General features: G+C 42.2%; 2 protein-coding genes across 3 annotated transcripts in view; one reads left to right on the top strand and one right to left on the bottom strand.

Moving 5' to 3' along the window:
• Window positions 1–12600, top strand: part of LOC128877009 (uncharacterized) — a 93207-nt gene extending 80607 nt beyond the window's left edge. The window contains exons 14-18 of one of the 2 annotated variants that reach the window (XM_054123931.1): window positions 3604–3829; window positions 8028–8157; window positions 8301–8608; window positions 10639–10837; window positions 10956–12600. In XM_054123931.1, the coding sequence (XP_053979906.1) occupies window positions 3604–3829; window positions 8028–8157; window positions 8301–8608; window positions 10639–10837; window positions 10956–11120 (1028 nt within the window). In that variant the 3' untranslated portion in view covers window positions 11121–12600. Of the gene's footprint in view, window positions 1–177; window positions 404–3603; window positions 3830–8027; window positions 8158–8300; window positions 8609–10638; window positions 10838–10955 lie in introns of both variants that reach the window. The other variant, XM_054123932.1, reaches the window with a different exon arrangement.
• LOC128877013 (uncharacterized) lies at window positions 12601–13919 on the bottom strand. Its single transcript, XM_054123942.1, has 6 exons — window positions 13831–13919; window positions 13571–13754; window positions 13400–13484; window positions 13242–13338; window positions 12864–13145; window positions 12601–12805 (listed from the first exon to the last, which is right to left on the bottom strand). The coding sequence occupies exons 2-6, from the start codon at window positions 13620–13622 to the stop codon at window positions 12653–12655; spliced, it is 669 nt and encodes a 222-aa protein (XP_053979917.1). The 5' UTR covers window positions 13623–13754; window positions 13831–13919; the 3' UTR covers window positions 12601–12652.
• Window positions 13920–17890: the final 3971 nt, after the last annotated feature.

Raw genomic sequence — 17890 nt, 5'->3', positions numbered from 1 at the left:
CGCTTTTCAGATAAGTCCTCGACGCGGGCCCTACCTTCGCCGGTGACATCGGAAACCCCCCCGGTGTACCGCGATGATTTGCGGGGAGGTGTAACGTACGAAACGCGAGAACGAGTCAATCGGAGGGCGAGGAACGGCCGTGGCCACGGTCGATTCGTAACGATATCGTGTATCCAGGTGGAATCCCGGCGGAACAGACGCCGCAGATCGTTCTGTTGACGTTCGACGACGCCGTGAACGATCTGAATAAACAGTTGTACGCCGATCTGTTCGAGAACGGCCGTAAAAATCCAAACGGATGCCCGATCACGGCCACGTACTATGTCTCGCACGAGTGGACCGATTATAGCCAGGTGCAAAACCTGTACGCGGACGGTCACGAAATGGCATCGCACACTGTCTCGTAAGTTCGATAGGGAGCGAGGAGCGCCGCGTTCTTCTTCCTGTTTGGCTAGACAGGGGGACGAACGTTCCTGGTACCGACGATCCATGAATAACCGAAGTCGAAAATGTCATCTGTTGGCGGAGTTCATCGCGATAGGCAAATTTTCGCCTCCAAGAGGAATCAGTTAAATTAATACGAAATTCAAAAGAAAAATTAATATCGTCTGTTGGATAGCTAAAGGATCCAAAGCAGACATGAACGGGAGCTCCCGTAGCTGCAAGACCACGACTACATTATACGTGCCGATGGTATTCATTGAGTAATAGTAAATGAAACGTTTATGTTTGTTACTGTATCTTCGTGAGATTGTTGTTAATAGATCGATGAGGCTCTCCCGGCAAAAAGGAGCCCAAACACGACCCTATTCGGACTATTTTTAGTTTTCCATAATTCATCAATTTTAAAAAATGATTCATCCATCATTCATACATCTACAGTAATCGTATGAATGAATTCTAATCTTGAGGTTAATCTTGAGATTCTCGAGATTAATCTTAAGCTTAGAATTCATTCATACGATGTTTTCTTTTTTTTTTTTTTTTTTTAATTACTCCAGATTTACGAATGATTCATGAATCATCATTCAAAATTGATGAATCATGGGAAACTAAAAGTAGTCCGAATGTGGTCGTGTTGGTACACGTTTCCATCGAGAATAGCTCAGGAATGCATTCATAATATTTTCACGAAGATATACTAAAAAGTACATACACATTCCTCGTTAGATTTCTCTTACCAAAGTATTGCTTTAATAAGCGAAGTCGATTTATTCGAATTAATTAGGAAGGTCGAACAGAAATGAATTCGTACATATGTCTGTCTCTTTACATGGATAAAAGTATTCCATGAAAACGTACATTCGACTGGCTCCGGTTCAAGATTTCGTTTCAATTATTCATGGATTACTCGTACCGTTCCTCTAAATACGCGTAAACGCTAAGGCATCGAACGACATCGCCTCCGCCACGACTAACGTTCTCTCTATCTCTTTCTTTCTCTCTGGGCGCAGGACTTCCGCTGTCGCCTTTGTTTGTGCGATCTTCCTCCTCGAGGACGTCTTCGAGGAAGGAAAATACCATCGAGCGCTTCGTTTCTCCGAAGATCCTCTAACTTCGCCGACGAAAGCGGAGCAGATTTTCGTTCCTGGATAAAGCGCAATTCAAATTAGTTCTGAGACTATTTGTCGAGATCGAATATTTGAAGAGATCAGTACTTGAGCTATTCGGCGATTATAATTCGAATACAGCATTGTCTCGAAATAAGCAACTCGCTATCCGAAGAGATCCGAAAAGAATACGATTTTACTAGTGCTAAAATGAGAAAGCATGTTATGTTCTATCCTGTGCTCGAGCAATCAGTTTATAATTTAGTTAATATTTAGTTTGCCGCTACACCGAACTGTTTTGTCTACGGTTTCCCTCTCGTCACGCTCGAGAACAAAGTCAAGCCGAATTTCGAGACAGTACTGTACTTGCCTGAGACTCACTCTGAGACTCCGACTTCGAGATTGTACTATTCGAGTACTATTCGAATACCACATCCACCGATCAAATGCATCCGGAATATTAACCTTTTGCAGTCGAGGCCTTTTTTTCCGGTATGTACCAGCAACTCGAGATGTTTCTTAGCATTCTATTGCCATGAATTCTAAGCTATCTAGATTTGAGAATAAGGTCACTTTTACCTCGCCGACAATCATTTTATCGACACTTCGAGCTCCAAAGAAATTAAACCTAAAGAAACATTATTACTCATAGATTTGCTACATGAAATGGTGACTGAGAGTCACCTCTCGAGTGCAAAGGGTTAAAAAATAATTGTTCGTTCCAAATATTAAATCATTCGAATAGTCGCTCTTCTAGTTCGAGCGCGACCTGCGCGGAAGGAAACTCGAGCTCATCTAAAATTAAAATTCCAGTTGTTGTTTCTCCGTGCATGAGAAACGCCACCGTAGAAAGGATTCGATGGTATCGTCGCGACGTCCCGCGCGGACGAGGCGTCTCTTATTGACACGCGTCGGGGCACTAACGAGAAATGAGCCAGCCTTTCCGGAACAAATTGCTTCGCTTCCGTTCCGATGTAACCGGGACGTGCAATTAGAGGATCTTCGGAAGAATCGCGATGAAATTGAAATTGCTGCCGCTAGACTGGTGAAACTGGCTCCCCGTCGGAGATGAACGACGACACCAGTCCTGGATTGAGATTTCCAAAGCCCTGGGAATGCCTGAATACGCGAATATTTCCATACAGTCTGGTTATCCTGTTTTGGTTAAATCTCGAGATTAGGATTCAATCGTTGACACATTGTTAACCGGTGTGTTAAACTCGTGTTTGCACTCGCGTTATCTATTTCAATTTATGAAACTCAGGCTCAGCCTGTCATACATTCTTTTTTAACAATAGAGTATACTTTTTTTAGTCTTTAAATTAATATCACATCAGTGGTACAAAAATTACGAAATAATAACCGGTGACATAAAGTCGCTTCTGTGTAAAATTGCCGGTCAACAATGTGTTGACACGTTCATGCCGACGTGTACCACCCGTGGTTCGCGTTCACGTGTTAATCAAATGGCGTGTACTACCGCGCCGCCCCATGGCGAGAACCCCATAAATAACAGCACCGGCGTGAATGTGTTGAACTACGTACTGTAGATTTATTACGTCACGTATACTCAGAGATGGCTAAGAAGCCAGTGAAACATTTGTAGTATTCATGCTCAAGTTCAGCCATTCCCAAACTTTTCTCCAAAAATCTCGGAGATCTCAGGGGGGTCTTCAGGGCCGTGCCCCTGAAGAGATCGTTCCTCTTTAATCCAGACCTGGTGCTCGCGAAACGGTTTCACCTGCCGCGTGGCACACCTGTGCCGTATACTAATGACACGCTAACCGCAACTTTTCTCTTTTCTCTCTTTCTCTTTCTCTCTTCGCATCACTTTGTCATCCCTCGCATACTCCCATCCGCGCACCCACTCGTCGACGTACATCCACGATTTCACACGCCACACGATCATCCACCGCCCACGAACATGTCCGAACGAACGCGGAAACAACCATCCAAAACACGAAAACAACGTTACACGTTCAAAAAAAAAAAAAAAAAAATCTCCACGCTGTCCGTGCCCCTCCTCGTTCCCCGCCTACGAAACTTGAAACAGGTGACTATCTGCCCGAGGAGATACCGCAGATCGTGCTCCTGACGTTCGACGATTCCGTGAACGACCTGAACAAGGGTCTCTACGCTGACCTATTCGAGAAGGGACGGAAAAATCCGAACGGCTGTCCCATCTCTGCGACGTTCTACGTGTCCCACGAGTGGACAGACTACAGCCAGGTCCAAAATCTCTATGCCGCCGGCCATGAGATTGCCTCCCACACGGTTTCGTAAGTACCCACGAGGAGAACTCTGGATACCAATTCCTTTTTTGGAACGTTGCAACCGTACGGGTCGGTCCATGAGTCTTTCAGTTCTTGACGATCATCGGTCACCGATGAGTTAGTTCGTTTGGTCGGTATTCCGAGAGTCGAAGTAACTCCACGGGTCTTCGTTAGGGGCTTGGACGAGGGCATTAATTATTTCTTGGATGTAGGACTCTTTTTATTAATGTGTGGACATAGGAGGAATGGTGCGATGATATCGTACAACTTTCCTTTTAATTTTATTCGTGTGTATACTTTAACAAATTGATCTATCACTGTAATATTTACGGTGATATATTTGTTCATTAAATGTATAGAATTTAATATTTGCATGATGTCGAGGAAGGCCATGAAACCTCGCGAGGGGGCAGACCACTGTAACATAATTTACAAATCTATTTCTTTTTTTAATCACAAAGTGAAATTTATCTATAAAAATTTTTGATTTTTTTTGCAGAACGACTGCTTGTACGAGTGCAGAGTGATCGAGCGATAGAAGATCGAGAGAATGTTTATGTTAGACTAACTGCATGCGAGAAAAATGTGAACGATTGGCAACAACGCATGAGATTTTTCAAGAGCCCTTATTTTAATACAAACTGTATATAAATATACATGTATGTGTGGGTTTGTAATTATGTATATGTGATTGTGTATGTAAATATGTACATATGGGTCGAAAGAATGATTTGTGAACTGTGTTTGGTATCCAGAATAATTTCATTTCCATTCCATCACTTTTGTAAACTAAATCCTACACCAGTCTTTTCGTTTTCACCTTGTAGATTCAAGTAAAATAAATATCCATGCATGTGTGAGTTTGTAATTGTGTACATATGATTGTGTACGTAAATATGTATATGTATATGGGTCGTAAAAAGGATTTGTGAACTGTGTTTGGTATCCAGAATAATTTCATTTCCATTCCGTTACACTCTTGTAAACTAAATCCTACACCAGTCTTTTTATTTTTACTTTGTAGATCCAAGTAAAATAAATGTACATGTGTGTTTAATATCCAGAATAATTTCATTTCCATCCCATCACACTTTCGTAAACTAAATCCTACGCCAATTGTTTCATTTTTATATTGTAGAATCGAGTAACTCCATGTTAACGACAATTATGTGTCCAGTTTTTGTTTGCTTATATGCTCGATAAAACGTACTGAAGGTACTAAATACTTTCTAAATATAGCTCCCTTTAAAATGCTTTTGCAGTGGTCTGACCCTCTTGGTACTCTAATTATTCGTTGGTTTATTAACTTTCTGCAAACGATTTAACCGCTTTAGCACTCTTGATATAAGGTTTAGATCATTGATAACATTCAGGAATGATTTTCCATACGATCTTGATTGTTATTAAATAATTATGAACATTTTCCGAGAGCATTCCGCAAGATAGTAATCACGAGAAGTTCAAGTATGGATACAGAGTGAGTGCGAGAGAGAGAGAAACATGTGCGATAAGGATAGCTATCGATTTTGTTTCTAAATTGATAATATATATATATGCGTGGAATCCACGTATGACATATAGCTATCATTCGTGACCGGCGACCGACTCGCCATCTCGCGGCCAAACATCCGAAGCTCGGGTTCGTGTGTAAGAGAGGGAAAAGAATATGTAAGACAAGGATAGAGTGAGCTCAGGGAAAGAGAGAGAAAGGTACATGAAAGACAAGGATAGAGTGAGTGCAGGGAAAGAGAGAGGAAGAAACATGTACGACAAGGACAGACCGGGTTTGTGAAAGATAGAGAGAGAAAGGATCATGATAGACAAGGATAGCGACAGCCCACCGAATGTCAGTAAACATTATCAATAATTTTCTATCTTTCCAAGGAAAATTCATCCACTTTTGCAATTGTGTTGTCAAGTATAGATCACTAGCAACATTCAAGGACCATTTTCGATACGATTTCCATTGTTATTAAGTAATAATTAATCATTGTTCGTCAACGTTAACCCTACACCGGTACACGGCATTGTCCACACCTCGCATTACTCGATTGTTTATTAATTATCAGTAGATAATTTGTGCACTTTGATGCATCTTGAATAAAGTCTGGACCAGTAGCAACATTCTAGAGCCATTAGTGGTACGATTCCGATTGTTATTAATTAATAATCAATGATTTTTCGACGAGATAACCTGCGCAAAATCGTTTATGACGAGTGACAGGTCCTTTCGTGCGAGTGCGAGAGAGAACGAAACATGTGCGACAAGGATAGCAAATGTGGTAGCGCCATCTAATAACAGAACGCTCAAGCTTGTCGAGAAATAGTTCCATCATTTCGCCGCTAGATGGCGCCAACCTTTTACCATACGTTTACATGTAAATTAATTCATTAATTTATTTTATTAAACAATGAATGTTAACGAGAATGCTCATGAAGCATTACAAAATTGACCTGTAATAGGAATTTTCTGTTTTTATTACGTTTTTGGGAATTTGAATAGCTGGCGCCATCTAGCGGCGAAACGGTAGAACTATTTCACGACAAGCTTGAGCATCTTGTTAGTAGATGGCGCCACCACAATCGCTATCCTTGTCGCATATGTTCCGTTCTCTCTCTTTCGCTCACGCTCACTGTATCCTTGTCTTTTATATAAACGTTTCTCTCTCTTTCCCTCACGTTCACTCTATCCTTGTCTTATATATACCTTTCTCTCTCTTTCCCTCACGCTTGCTGTATCCTTGTCTTATATATACCTTTCTCTCTCTTTCCCTCACGCTCGCTGTATCCTTGTCTTTCATGTTCCTTTCTCTCTCTTTCCCTCACGCTCGCTGTATCTTTGTCATATATATAACTTTCTCTCTCTTTCGCTCAGGCTCACTCTATCCTTGTCTTACATATTCCTTTCCCTCTCTTACACACGCACTCGAGCTTCGGGTGTTTGGCTGCGAGATGGCGAATCGGTCGCCGGTCACGAATGATAGCTATATGTCAAACGTGGATTCCAAGTATATATATTATCAATTTAAAAACAAAATCGATAGATATCCTTATCGCACATGTTTCTCTCTCTCTCTCTCTCTCTCGCACTCACTCTGTACCTATACTTGAACTTCTCGTGATTACTATCTTGCGAAACGCTCTCAGAAAATGTTCATAATTATTTAATAACAATCAAGATCGTATGAAAAATCATTCCTGAATGTTATCAATGAACTTAACTCTATATCAAGAGTCCTGAAGCGGTTAAATTGTTTGCAAATAGTTAGAAAACAATTCATATACTGAAGTTTAGTCTTTAACTTAATCGTAAGTGAGAAATGGGAGAAGATATGTTAGTATGGAAAGCAATTAGACAAAAATATATAATGTAAAAGTATGTTTTATTGTTCAGACAGCTTACAATTAACAATAATTACCACGTAACGAGAATATATTAAAAGCAATAACTGCATTTGCTAAGGAAACAATTATTTGAAGTATAGGAAAGTTGTATAACGCAAACATTCATCGTATGCTTTTACAGATTATAAATTATGTAAATAAATAATACAAATCATTAACGAATAAAATATTATAAATACAGACTCATGGCACGACCTAGTGTTCGAAAATCGATCGAGCATCGAATGATCGACAAGGAAAATCAGAACGTTTCAGCGAAAGCGTCAGGGCACGGAATCCTCGCGTTCGTCATCTCATTTCGATCATTAATCACGATTACATTCTACCATTGAGCAATCTCGCGTCGCTTAATTTACAACCGATCATAGTCGGTCACGCTCTGTCATTACGCCGATCAATTAATTAGTAACTAACGCTAGCTTGGCTAGTCGGGTCCTATTAAAGGCACCAGTCGCTTTGTCAGTCAGAAGCCGCTTTCGCACATTGCTGGGAGCCAGAGTCCAGGAAATGATCACGTGAACCGAGGAACCAGTCTTCAAGACACGATTAAGAACAATTACTATTATTGAGCAGCCTGATATTTAAATCTTGAATAGTGAAGTTATCAGTTTCTTTGTTACCAAGTTCCTGGTTCAATTCTAGTTAGGAAATACACAGTTCCCACGCTTCTAAATCTACTTTGTCTAAATATGGACGTAGGTTATTCAACAGGTGATCAAACTTCCTGAACTCTAGTCTCGCGAAACGCTTAATTCCCTTAAAAATAGAACGATCGACTAATGAATTTCCTCGTGAGCAGGCACAGCTTCGGTGAGCAGTTCTCTCAGCGAAAGTGGTCGCGTGAAGTTGCTGGACAACGCGAGATCCTCTCTGCCTATGGAGGTGTCAAGCTGGAGGACGTCAGAGGAATGAGGGCTCCTTTCCTATCGGTAACTCTACAAATTAAACAAATTCAAAATTTAGTTAATACTGCAATGTTCATTTTTAACATAGTTATTATCTGTATATCTCCTTCATATACATATATAACCTACATATATAACCAAAGTACCTTCATGTTAATGGTCAACAGGTCGGAGGTAACAACATGTTCAAGATGCTGTGGGACACGAACTTCACCTACGACTCGTCGATGCCGATCTACGAGAATCGACCCCCTAGCTGGCCGTACACCCTGGACTACAGGCTCTTCCACGACTGCATGATCCCTCCTTGTCCCACCAGGTCTTATCCAGGCTTGTGGGAGGTTCCTATGGTGATGTGGCAAGATCTGAACGGTGGCAGATGCTCCATGGGCGACGCCTGCAGCAATCCCCCAACGGCAGATGGTGTTTACAAGATGCTGATCAAGAACTTCGAGAGACACTACACCACCAACAGGTATCAATCATAGACATAGAAATATAGGGACTGCCATAGCTGAACCAAGAGTGAAGCCATGGCCGCCTTATTACGTTGCTAGACGTACTGGACGACTGCTATACATCTGTATAGAGTCTGTAATCTATGGCTAAAAGCTTCCTTCACAACTGAAACGGAACCTCTAACATCTCCTAACATCTTCTAACAACTTCTAATACCTTCCAACACCACCTAACATCTCCTACACTTCCTGACATTTCCTGACACTCCCTAACACCTTCTAACACCTCCTTAACACTCTCTAACAACTTCCGGCAGTTCCCTTCACTTCTATTCATTACCTAGCACATTTCCCTTTAATTTTCCCCCTTTCTCTGGTACCTCTCCTCTTTGTTAAAGTGATCCAGATACAAAAGGTAAGTTTTGAGCTAAAATTAAAACTTATTCCGGCTCTTCGAATAACATGTTCTTATAATATCAGAAGTAAAATTCGAGCCAAATTCGATTAGTGCCACCTCCTCCTTCATCATGATCTCCTCATACAAAAGGTAAGTTTCAAGCAAAAAATAAAAATTATGATACCAACTCGCACATTACGTTCTCCTGATACAAAAGGTAAGTATCGAGTAGAAAATAAAAATTATGATACCTACTCGCACATTACGTTCTTCTGATACAAGAGGTAAGTATTGAGCAGAAAATAAAAATTACGATACCTACTCGTAAATTACGTCCTCCTGATACAAAAAGGTAAGTATCGATATTTAATTAAAAGTTCACGTGCCATGTGCCGTAGTTATGCTACTTCTTTGAGTATCATGTTCTCCTGATACTAAAATGTAAAATTTCCTCAGAATTTCGATACGTACCTGGTATTCCTCGTGCCACCTCCTTGCATATCATGTGCTCCTGATACCAAAATGCCAAATCGGCCAGAATTCCGAAATTTAGCAAAAATTAGCCCCTTGAATTAGGCAACCAGTATCGACATACATGTCGGACCGGTTGCCTGTCCGTAGGCGCAAACGTGCCACCTCCTTGCATATCATATGCTCCTGATACCAAAATGCCAAATCGGCCAGAATTCCGAAATGTACCGAAAATTAACCCCTTGAACTAGGCAACCCGTACTGACAGACATGTCGGAACGGTTGCTTGTTCGTAGGCGCAAACGTGCCACCTCCTCGCACATCATGTTCTCCTGTTACCAAAATGCTAAATCGGCCAGAATTCCGAAATTTAGCAAAAATTAGCCCCTTGAATTAGGCAACCTATACTGACAGACATGTCGGACCGGTTGCCTGTCCGTAGGCGCAAACGAGCCACCTCTTCGCACATCATGTTCTCCTGATACCAAAATGTAAAATTTCCTCAGAATTTCGATACGTACCAGGTATTCCTCGTGCCACCTCTTCACATATCATGTGTTCCTGATACCAAAATATAAAATTTCCTCAGAATTTCGATACATACCTTGAATTTCTTGTGCCACCTCCTCGCATATCATGTTCTCCTGATACCAGGAGTAAAATTCGAGCCAGAATTGGATACGTACCATGAATTTCTCGTGCCACGTCTTCGCATATCATGTTCTTCTGATACCAGGAGTAATATTGGAGTCACAATTTCATACGTACCATGTATCCTCGTGCCATCTCCTCGCGTATCATGTTCTCCTGATAGATAAATGTACCCTTTAAGGGGAATTGTGCCAGGACATGACGAGAAATGTATCAGGAAATGGAAGAAATTGACGAGAAATGTATCAGAAAATTGAGGCAAATTAAATGAGGTATGCAAGAATATGAAGGGAAATTAAAGGGAAATGTGCGAGGAAGTGAAAGGTAGTTAAGAGGAACTGTGCCAGGAAATGTAGTGAAGTTAATGGGAAATTTGTCAGGAAATGAAGGGAATTTAAAGGGAAATGTGCCAGGAAATGAAGGGAAGGTAATGGGAACTGTAGCAAAAAAGTAAGAGAAGTTAATAGGACATGTACCAAGAAATGAATCTTCTCTGTTATCTCACTTAAAACTAAATTATTTTCACAGAGCACCATTTGGGCTGTTCTACCACGCTGCCTGGTTCACCCAGCCTCATCACAAGGAAGGTTTTATTTCCTTCCTCGACACCATCGTCGCGATGGACGACGTCTGGATCGTGACGAACTGGCAGGCGATACAATGGGTCAGGAATCCCACGCCATTGCCGCTGATGCACACATTCGAACCTTTTGGATGCAACTACCCGGTACGTGGACTCGATCAGTAGATCCGCGAGCATAACTTCAACGTTTGGGTATCAAGCAATTGGAAAACACCGTTTGCAAATCTATTCTAATACGAGCTTTTGTTATTGAACGTTGCAGGATCGGCCGAAGAAGTGCAACAACCCAAAGGTCTGTAATCTCTGGCACAAGAGCGGCGTGAGATACATGAAGACTTGTCAGGCGTGTCCAGACATCTACCCGTGGACGGGCAAGACGGGTATACGAAGCAGTCGCATCGACAACGACGTCGACGGGCACGAATGAACCGTCGTTGTTCCGTGCGATCGAGGACCAGCCAACCGAAAAGAGTTAAGCGCCACCGGTGGGGACGAAACGAGTTTTTACACCTAACCATTCGATCAAAAATTACGTCACCAATTTCTCTCCGCCGACCGTGTCCGATGAATACGTTCATTTCTGGCCGAGTACGCCAATGAAACATCGACTCGAACATCTAAACTTTCTCTTTTCCCGCGACTGGACCAGGACGAGCAGAATTCACGTCTGGTTAGAAATCTCGAATAACGAATAAAAGACGCGCAAAGATTTTTTTTATCCGTTACTCGTTGAGCGAGTAGAGAGTAGAATTTGTATTATAGAATGATATTTTATTACGAGAAAACTAAAATTCAAGTGTTCAATGGTGGATGAACATTGCAAAAAAAAAAATGTATTATAGTTTTTTTATCTAAATAGAATGTTGCTTCTTCGAATGAAAGAAAAGAGTCGCGGCGAAACTAACGTCTACTTGCTGCGAGATTTCCTGTCAGCTCTCAACGCGTCCGTTTGGATGCTTTAGCTTAAAGTATTAGATACTACCTAATCAAAATGTTTTATATAACGACATTCGAATACAGAAAATTTCGTCTAACCATAGCTGTAACCGTGTTCTCGTCTACGATCTACACCAACATATACATATAAAGGCATGTGTTTAAGAGTGATAGGAAATCCGTCGACGAATAAGGACGAGTTGCTCGCCACGAAGGGAACACGACGTTTGTCGGTAAACGGAAGATAAATGCGCGTCGTCGCCGTCAGTGGGCGTATATTATATTAATATACGTCGATAGCTAATGGTAACGACCTTGTAGATTAGGTCACTTAACCCATTTGCCAAGCAAGATTTCGATATCTTTCCACTCGTGCATGCCCGCGACACTCTAGCCTTATGCTCGACGTATAATCAAATTACTCTTTCTGTATTTTATCGCGTTGTCCCTCGAGCCTTACAACTGCAGTCCTACTTTCCCTTCATTGTCTTGTCCTTGTTCGCTGATCCCCGTTTTGTTAGCCTCGAAGCAATCGAGCGTCCTTGGCGTACTCGGCCGAATCCTTTAGATCAATTAACTACAAAGTGCAATTCCGTAATCGTCGGACGCGCGAAAGTAACTGGAACTATCGGTCGCGAGAGGTTTCCTAAAAAAAAAATAATACGGAGATGTAACTCGACGAGTTTGATAAGATCTCCGAGGTAGTCGCTCGAGCATCGACGAATAGGTGGCGAACATGGGACTGTGGTAAGATTCTGTCAGAGGTCCAACCAAGCCGGGAGATCTTATTCGACTCGTCGAGCTGTACAGCTAGCGAGGGGGTCGCCTTGCGGACGAGAGGAACGAACCTAGAGAACGTGCACGTTCGCTTTAACGAATTGTCGTGCATACGAGGGGATCGTCGTGTATACCTTTTAGAACCTGGAACTGTAACACGCCTTTAATCAATAAATATTTCGCTAAAATTCCTACCTCCTGTTACGTTATCGCTAAGTATATCGTCACCTGCGAGGTACAGCTTCTTTAAATAGTACTATCAGGAATCGGAAGTGGGTACATTATCGTCGACCAAGCGTCCAAGTCGAAATCGTGAATTTCCTGCCATCGAATAGCATCCGCGGCGCCCACGTGTTCGGACCAATAGCCCGCCATGTTATTGTATTTCTCCGTCCACGTCTACAACGATTAACCCGCGACATTGTTGCGAAGAAAAGCCATTAATCCGAAGCCTTACTCTTTCATTCTGCATGGCCCAGGCCAGCATCATCTGATTTTGCTGATACGAGGACCATTTATGCGATTTCTTTAAGAGGTACTGGGACATGGGCTTTCTTCCTCGTTGGACGCTCATGTAGGCTCGTAACAAGTATAAAAACGGTTTAACGAACGGCGCGCGAGAGGACGATTCTCGAAGGACCGTCCTAAGGATGTTGGCGTTCTCCAATCGAACGATCAGGTCGTTGGACTGCTTGATATTGATTCGACGATTGAGTATTAGCAGGTAGCTCTCTAAACCCTGCGATAAGGAGAGGCCAGCCAAATTACTTGGTCCAAGCCTTGTAAATACAGTGTCCTCGAATGTATACTAGCCAATTTTTCAGCGATCTCGTACCTTGACGCAATTGTAGATCTGCGAGAACTTGCCTCGCTCGATGCCCTTCGTGTACACGTCTACGTCCAGTATGAACTCGTCGACCACTGGCATGATCCTGCGAATTAAATAACGCTAAATGGTAAAGTACAACTTGGTAACGTGTTCCAAGTACTCACATTCTCAATTGCCAGATGCCTAAACAAGTGGTGAGGCGCATCAAGCTTTCTGGATCCCGTGACACGCAGGATCTGGACCTGCAAACTGATCGAGAACATATTTAATACATAAAATGATTCTGCGATGTACTAGCAAGTTTCGTATTCGACAATTATGGGAAAGACGCTTACCGATAGCTTTAGAGTGATACGAGAGACAGGCCTCGTAGGACTCCAAGACCATTCCGGCGTCCAGGAGCAATTCCAAAGACAGAGCGTAGTACCAGGTGATGGAAGACTGATCTATGTCCTCCTTGGCGGAAAAGTATAGTTCCTTGAGCAAATCGACTGACTCGTTCAAACGTTTCAACCAAACCTGGAACACCCATTAGAATCAGAGAGTAAATCAAATTATACGTAAGTGAGAAGGCTGCTGGAAATGGAGTCTTTACCAGAACTTCTATCAGAGATGGTAGAATAGCAAGCTTCACTGCGGAGATGTGTAGGCAGTTGCATATCTTCAATAATTTAGTTCCAATTTCGACGGACCCGACCAAATCACCTCTCAGCAGTCTTTTATTAACAGATACATTACCAAGAATAGTTTTCAATAGTAAAAAGGATTGTACTGTGGTGGCACCTCCGCTCCTCACCATGAGAGGGAAACCGTGCGGTCCGCACGTTTCCCACAAGCACTCGGTTCCTCCAAACTTTTCTATATAAGCCCTTCCCGATCGAACTCCAAATATCCCGACGTCTAAGGCACGGGGCCTGCTAGATCCCGTCCTTAGAAACGCTCCCTTCCTTTTCTCTTCTCTCTCGCTCTCCCTCTACAGGCACCCAACCCCACAGTACTATACAGGACGAATACAACCGTATCATATCACCTGTTCTCGTACAGCCTTTGATACACATCTGCTAGCAAGGTCATCTCCTCCACAGAGTTCCAATTAGTTTTCGTTTCAATGGCAACCATCATTGGCTTCTCCAGAGAGTATAACAAGTCGTGATATCCGTAACACCGAAAAATTTCCACAGCCGTAATGTAGATCCTACCCTTCTCCAGGAATCCTCCCACGCACTTGAAGACGGATCTGAGACTCTGCAGAACTATCAGCCTCGCCCTTTTCAGCTCCTCCTCCAGCTGCGGATCACGTTGACAATTCAAAGTCTTTGTGCTTGCCTGTTACTTCTACTTCTACTAAGACCATACTCCGTACCATCAAAACCGTGGACAATCGCTCCATGTACACGGACGTTTCCAACGTCTCGATCACCGTTTGGCTAGACCTTCGATTCGCAACGTAACTGGAGAAACCTGCCAGCATGTATCGCAATCTCTCCAGGATCGTGCTGTAACAAACTTCCTTGTAAGTTTGGAGAGGGAGATTTCGCAACGCTGCTGCCTCCGTGTAATACTTCTTCGCCTGCGAGTAATACCCGTACTCCATGTAAGCGTCACCTGAGCAACAGAATAGCAAAAAAATATTTTATAATTTACATATATTGTATCTTAACCCTTTGCACTCGAAGCCATTTTGTTGCAGAATGTGCCAAGAGGAATCATGTTGTATTAAATAATGTAGAATAAAAAGCTACTTTGTACTGCTAGTAATGCTACTTTGATTCTATTCGTGCTACTTGAACAGAAACCTCCACGGAATTTATCTTATCCGATACTAAAGTTCTCTGGACTTCCAACGTCCCCTCGAAGGGGACATCCGAGTGCAAATGGTTAAGAGTATACAAAATATTCAGTTACCCATTAAAATGAAGGTGTTTCCTTTGGTAATGTTTGTATCCGAGGTGTTCGTCATCATGTGCTCCTTGATCTTTGTGATCTCGATGTCAGCGCTGTTGGTAGCGAGGAATTTTATGGCGAAAGCGAACTGTGCGGTCTCGATCAAGCCAGCAGTGTACTCGAACATGGACTTTATCAACCTCTCGACGTCCACTGGAAGAAGCGGTAGGACAATTGTCACAAACTCAGATACGTAACAGTATTTACAAAGCATCGCCTCCCGATGAAAAGATTTACTTGCGCTCGAAATGTGACAGTGAAGATTCCAGAAGAGATAGTTTATAGCGTTGCTGCAGCGACAGTTGCGGTAGTCTATGTGGCTGAACTGCCTCAATTGGCCTTCCCAGGAGACGTCTATCGTTGTCTCCGAACTCGAGAAAGTTGGCTTTCCGGGCTCGAAGGTGACCCCTACGTTATGTAACGAACAGTCTCTGGTATGCATAGTTGTATATACAATGTCACTATCCCTAATCGTTACCCTCGACGCTGTCTGTGAGGGCAGGCAGAATGGATATCTTGCGGATGTTCACGCTTTCTCGTCTTTTTAATGCATCGTTGTCGTCAGGTTGAAAAATACTTCGCCTGGACTCCCATATGTCGCTTCGACTCTGAACCGTCGTCAGTCTTCTCTGCATCGATAACATCATCGACGAAATCGGTTCGTCGCTCTAGAATGACGCGTTGAAAACTTGGAAAATACAATGTTATCGTCTTAAGGGTGCATTCTAGTCTAGAACTTCCAAAATATCGATTTTTTTCTGTGGACATTTAAAAATACATCTGCCAAAGAATTTTGTCGAATACGGAACACGAACATACTTTTTCAGAAGGGTCTGTACAAGATCACTTGTACCACGTTCAATTTGTATTATTTTTACTTGCAAAAAATTGTGTATGTTCTTAAAATGTGAATAAATATATGTGCAAAGCCCATTAAAAAAAAATTACTTGTATTGATTTAAAAAAAAAATCCTCAAAGAGAACTAAAAATTGATGCTCTAGACTAGATACCTCTTAAACATTTTGAAAACAACATGGAGAAAGGAACTGACGGGCGATATCGTATCTTCTTTCGAAAAAATCGTCAGGAACTTGCCGCCACCGCAAGTGCTGCACTTCCTGGCGTTCCGCTGGAGGATGTTCGCGGCCTTCGCGTGATACTCCTTCTTCTCGTGTGGCGGTAGGATGTCGTACAAGAGCTTTCGATAAGATCCTATCGTGAATTCCAGTACTTTGCAGTGCGCGTTCAATGGCAAGGATCTAATGCCGAATGTGCCTGGGAAAAAACTAATCAGCGGTAGACAGCATCCGCGCTGCGTTTAGTTATAATACGTTTAGTTAGTTTAGTCATAATATCGACTAACGGGTGGGTCGACAGTCGCACACCTCCGAGTGGTGCATGTTGCTGAAGGTTCGCCGCTTCTTGAACAGGTAAAACATCGACTCGTCCATATGAAAGTGTTTCCTCTGGATCATGCCACACTCTAGGATCCGCAGCTTTATCATTTCTGCCACGGCTGCTGAAACGACGAAAAGCTAGTTCAATAATTGCGCGTGTCGTGGGAAGAAGTATGTCGGCCTTGTGCGGCCGATACTTCTTGCAACAAACGAGGTACACTTTCCTTTGGCGGTGTACAGCGGCGCTGAATTGGTCATCACAGACTCGAGCATGCTGCGCAGGAAAACTCCACCCAACGTCGCCGCGCACTTTATGAAGTCTTGCTCGTAGGAGTTCATTCTGTTGTAGATGTCGATCCTCAAACCTAAGAAACGTTCACAAATTATTTGAAGTATAATTGTGTTATCTATACCATACTTATTTATGAATTTAAATTATATGTCACACGTGTTTGATATCATTCTAATATGTCAATAATTGTTTAAGGTACATAATGTGTCTGATTTTATGAAGTAATATATAATAAATTTATATAATATATTATAATATATATAAACATATACAAATATTTAGGTATACATCGGTATTTAAATACTCAGCAATCTGATAAACCTGTTTGTGAACACGAACGACATAAAATAAATAGTATTACGAAGCTAGTAATTGATGCATTGATAACTGTAATCACCTGTAACGTCCCGATCGGTCTCGAGGAAGCTCAACAGCCTCCCAGAGGGGACGCACACGTATATCGCGCTCATCTGCGACCAGTGCATAGGTGGTGCCACATCTTCGGGCGTCATGTCCGCTGGTATCTTCGCCAGAAGAGAAGAGTCGGGGAAAACAAGCTTGTAGTGTTGCACCTCTAACGGCGACAGAGTGACGAAAGTTAGAGCCTCTGTTTGCAAGGCGGACATCAGGAACGCTTCGCACCAGCTGATGGCGTTCTTGCTGCGTTTCTTAAGTATTCTGAAAGCATAAGAACAACACCTCTAACGCTTAATTACCTCAATCGTTATACATTAGGTTTCATGAGTTCACGACACTCATAAGTTCATGCCACTTATTCTTCTGCTACTCAAATTAATATACTAAGCATTATCTTAAGTGTTATAAGAAAAGGTAATCTCTATCGTTTTACAATATTTTCTGACGTAGTCATTATACCGTCACTATAAAATTGCTGTAGTTTTTAACCGACTTCGAAAAGGAGGAAGTTACTCAATTCGACATGTATATACATATATATATATATATATATATGTATATACATGTCGAATTGAGTAACTTCCTCCTTTTCGAAGTCGGTTAA

The sequence above is a fragment of the Hylaeus volcanicus genome, chromosome 5 (genome assembly GCF_026283585.1).
Source record: "Hylaeus volcanicus isolate JK05 chromosome 5, UHH_iyHylVolc1.0_haploid, whole genome shotgun sequence".
NCBI classification, from domain to species: Eukaryota; Metazoa; Arthropoda; class Insecta; order Hymenoptera; family Colletidae; genus Hylaeus; species Hylaeus volcanicus.
The sequence above is the reverse complement of the archived record's forward strand: the minus strand, read 5'-3'. Positions and strand labels throughout refer to the sequence as shown.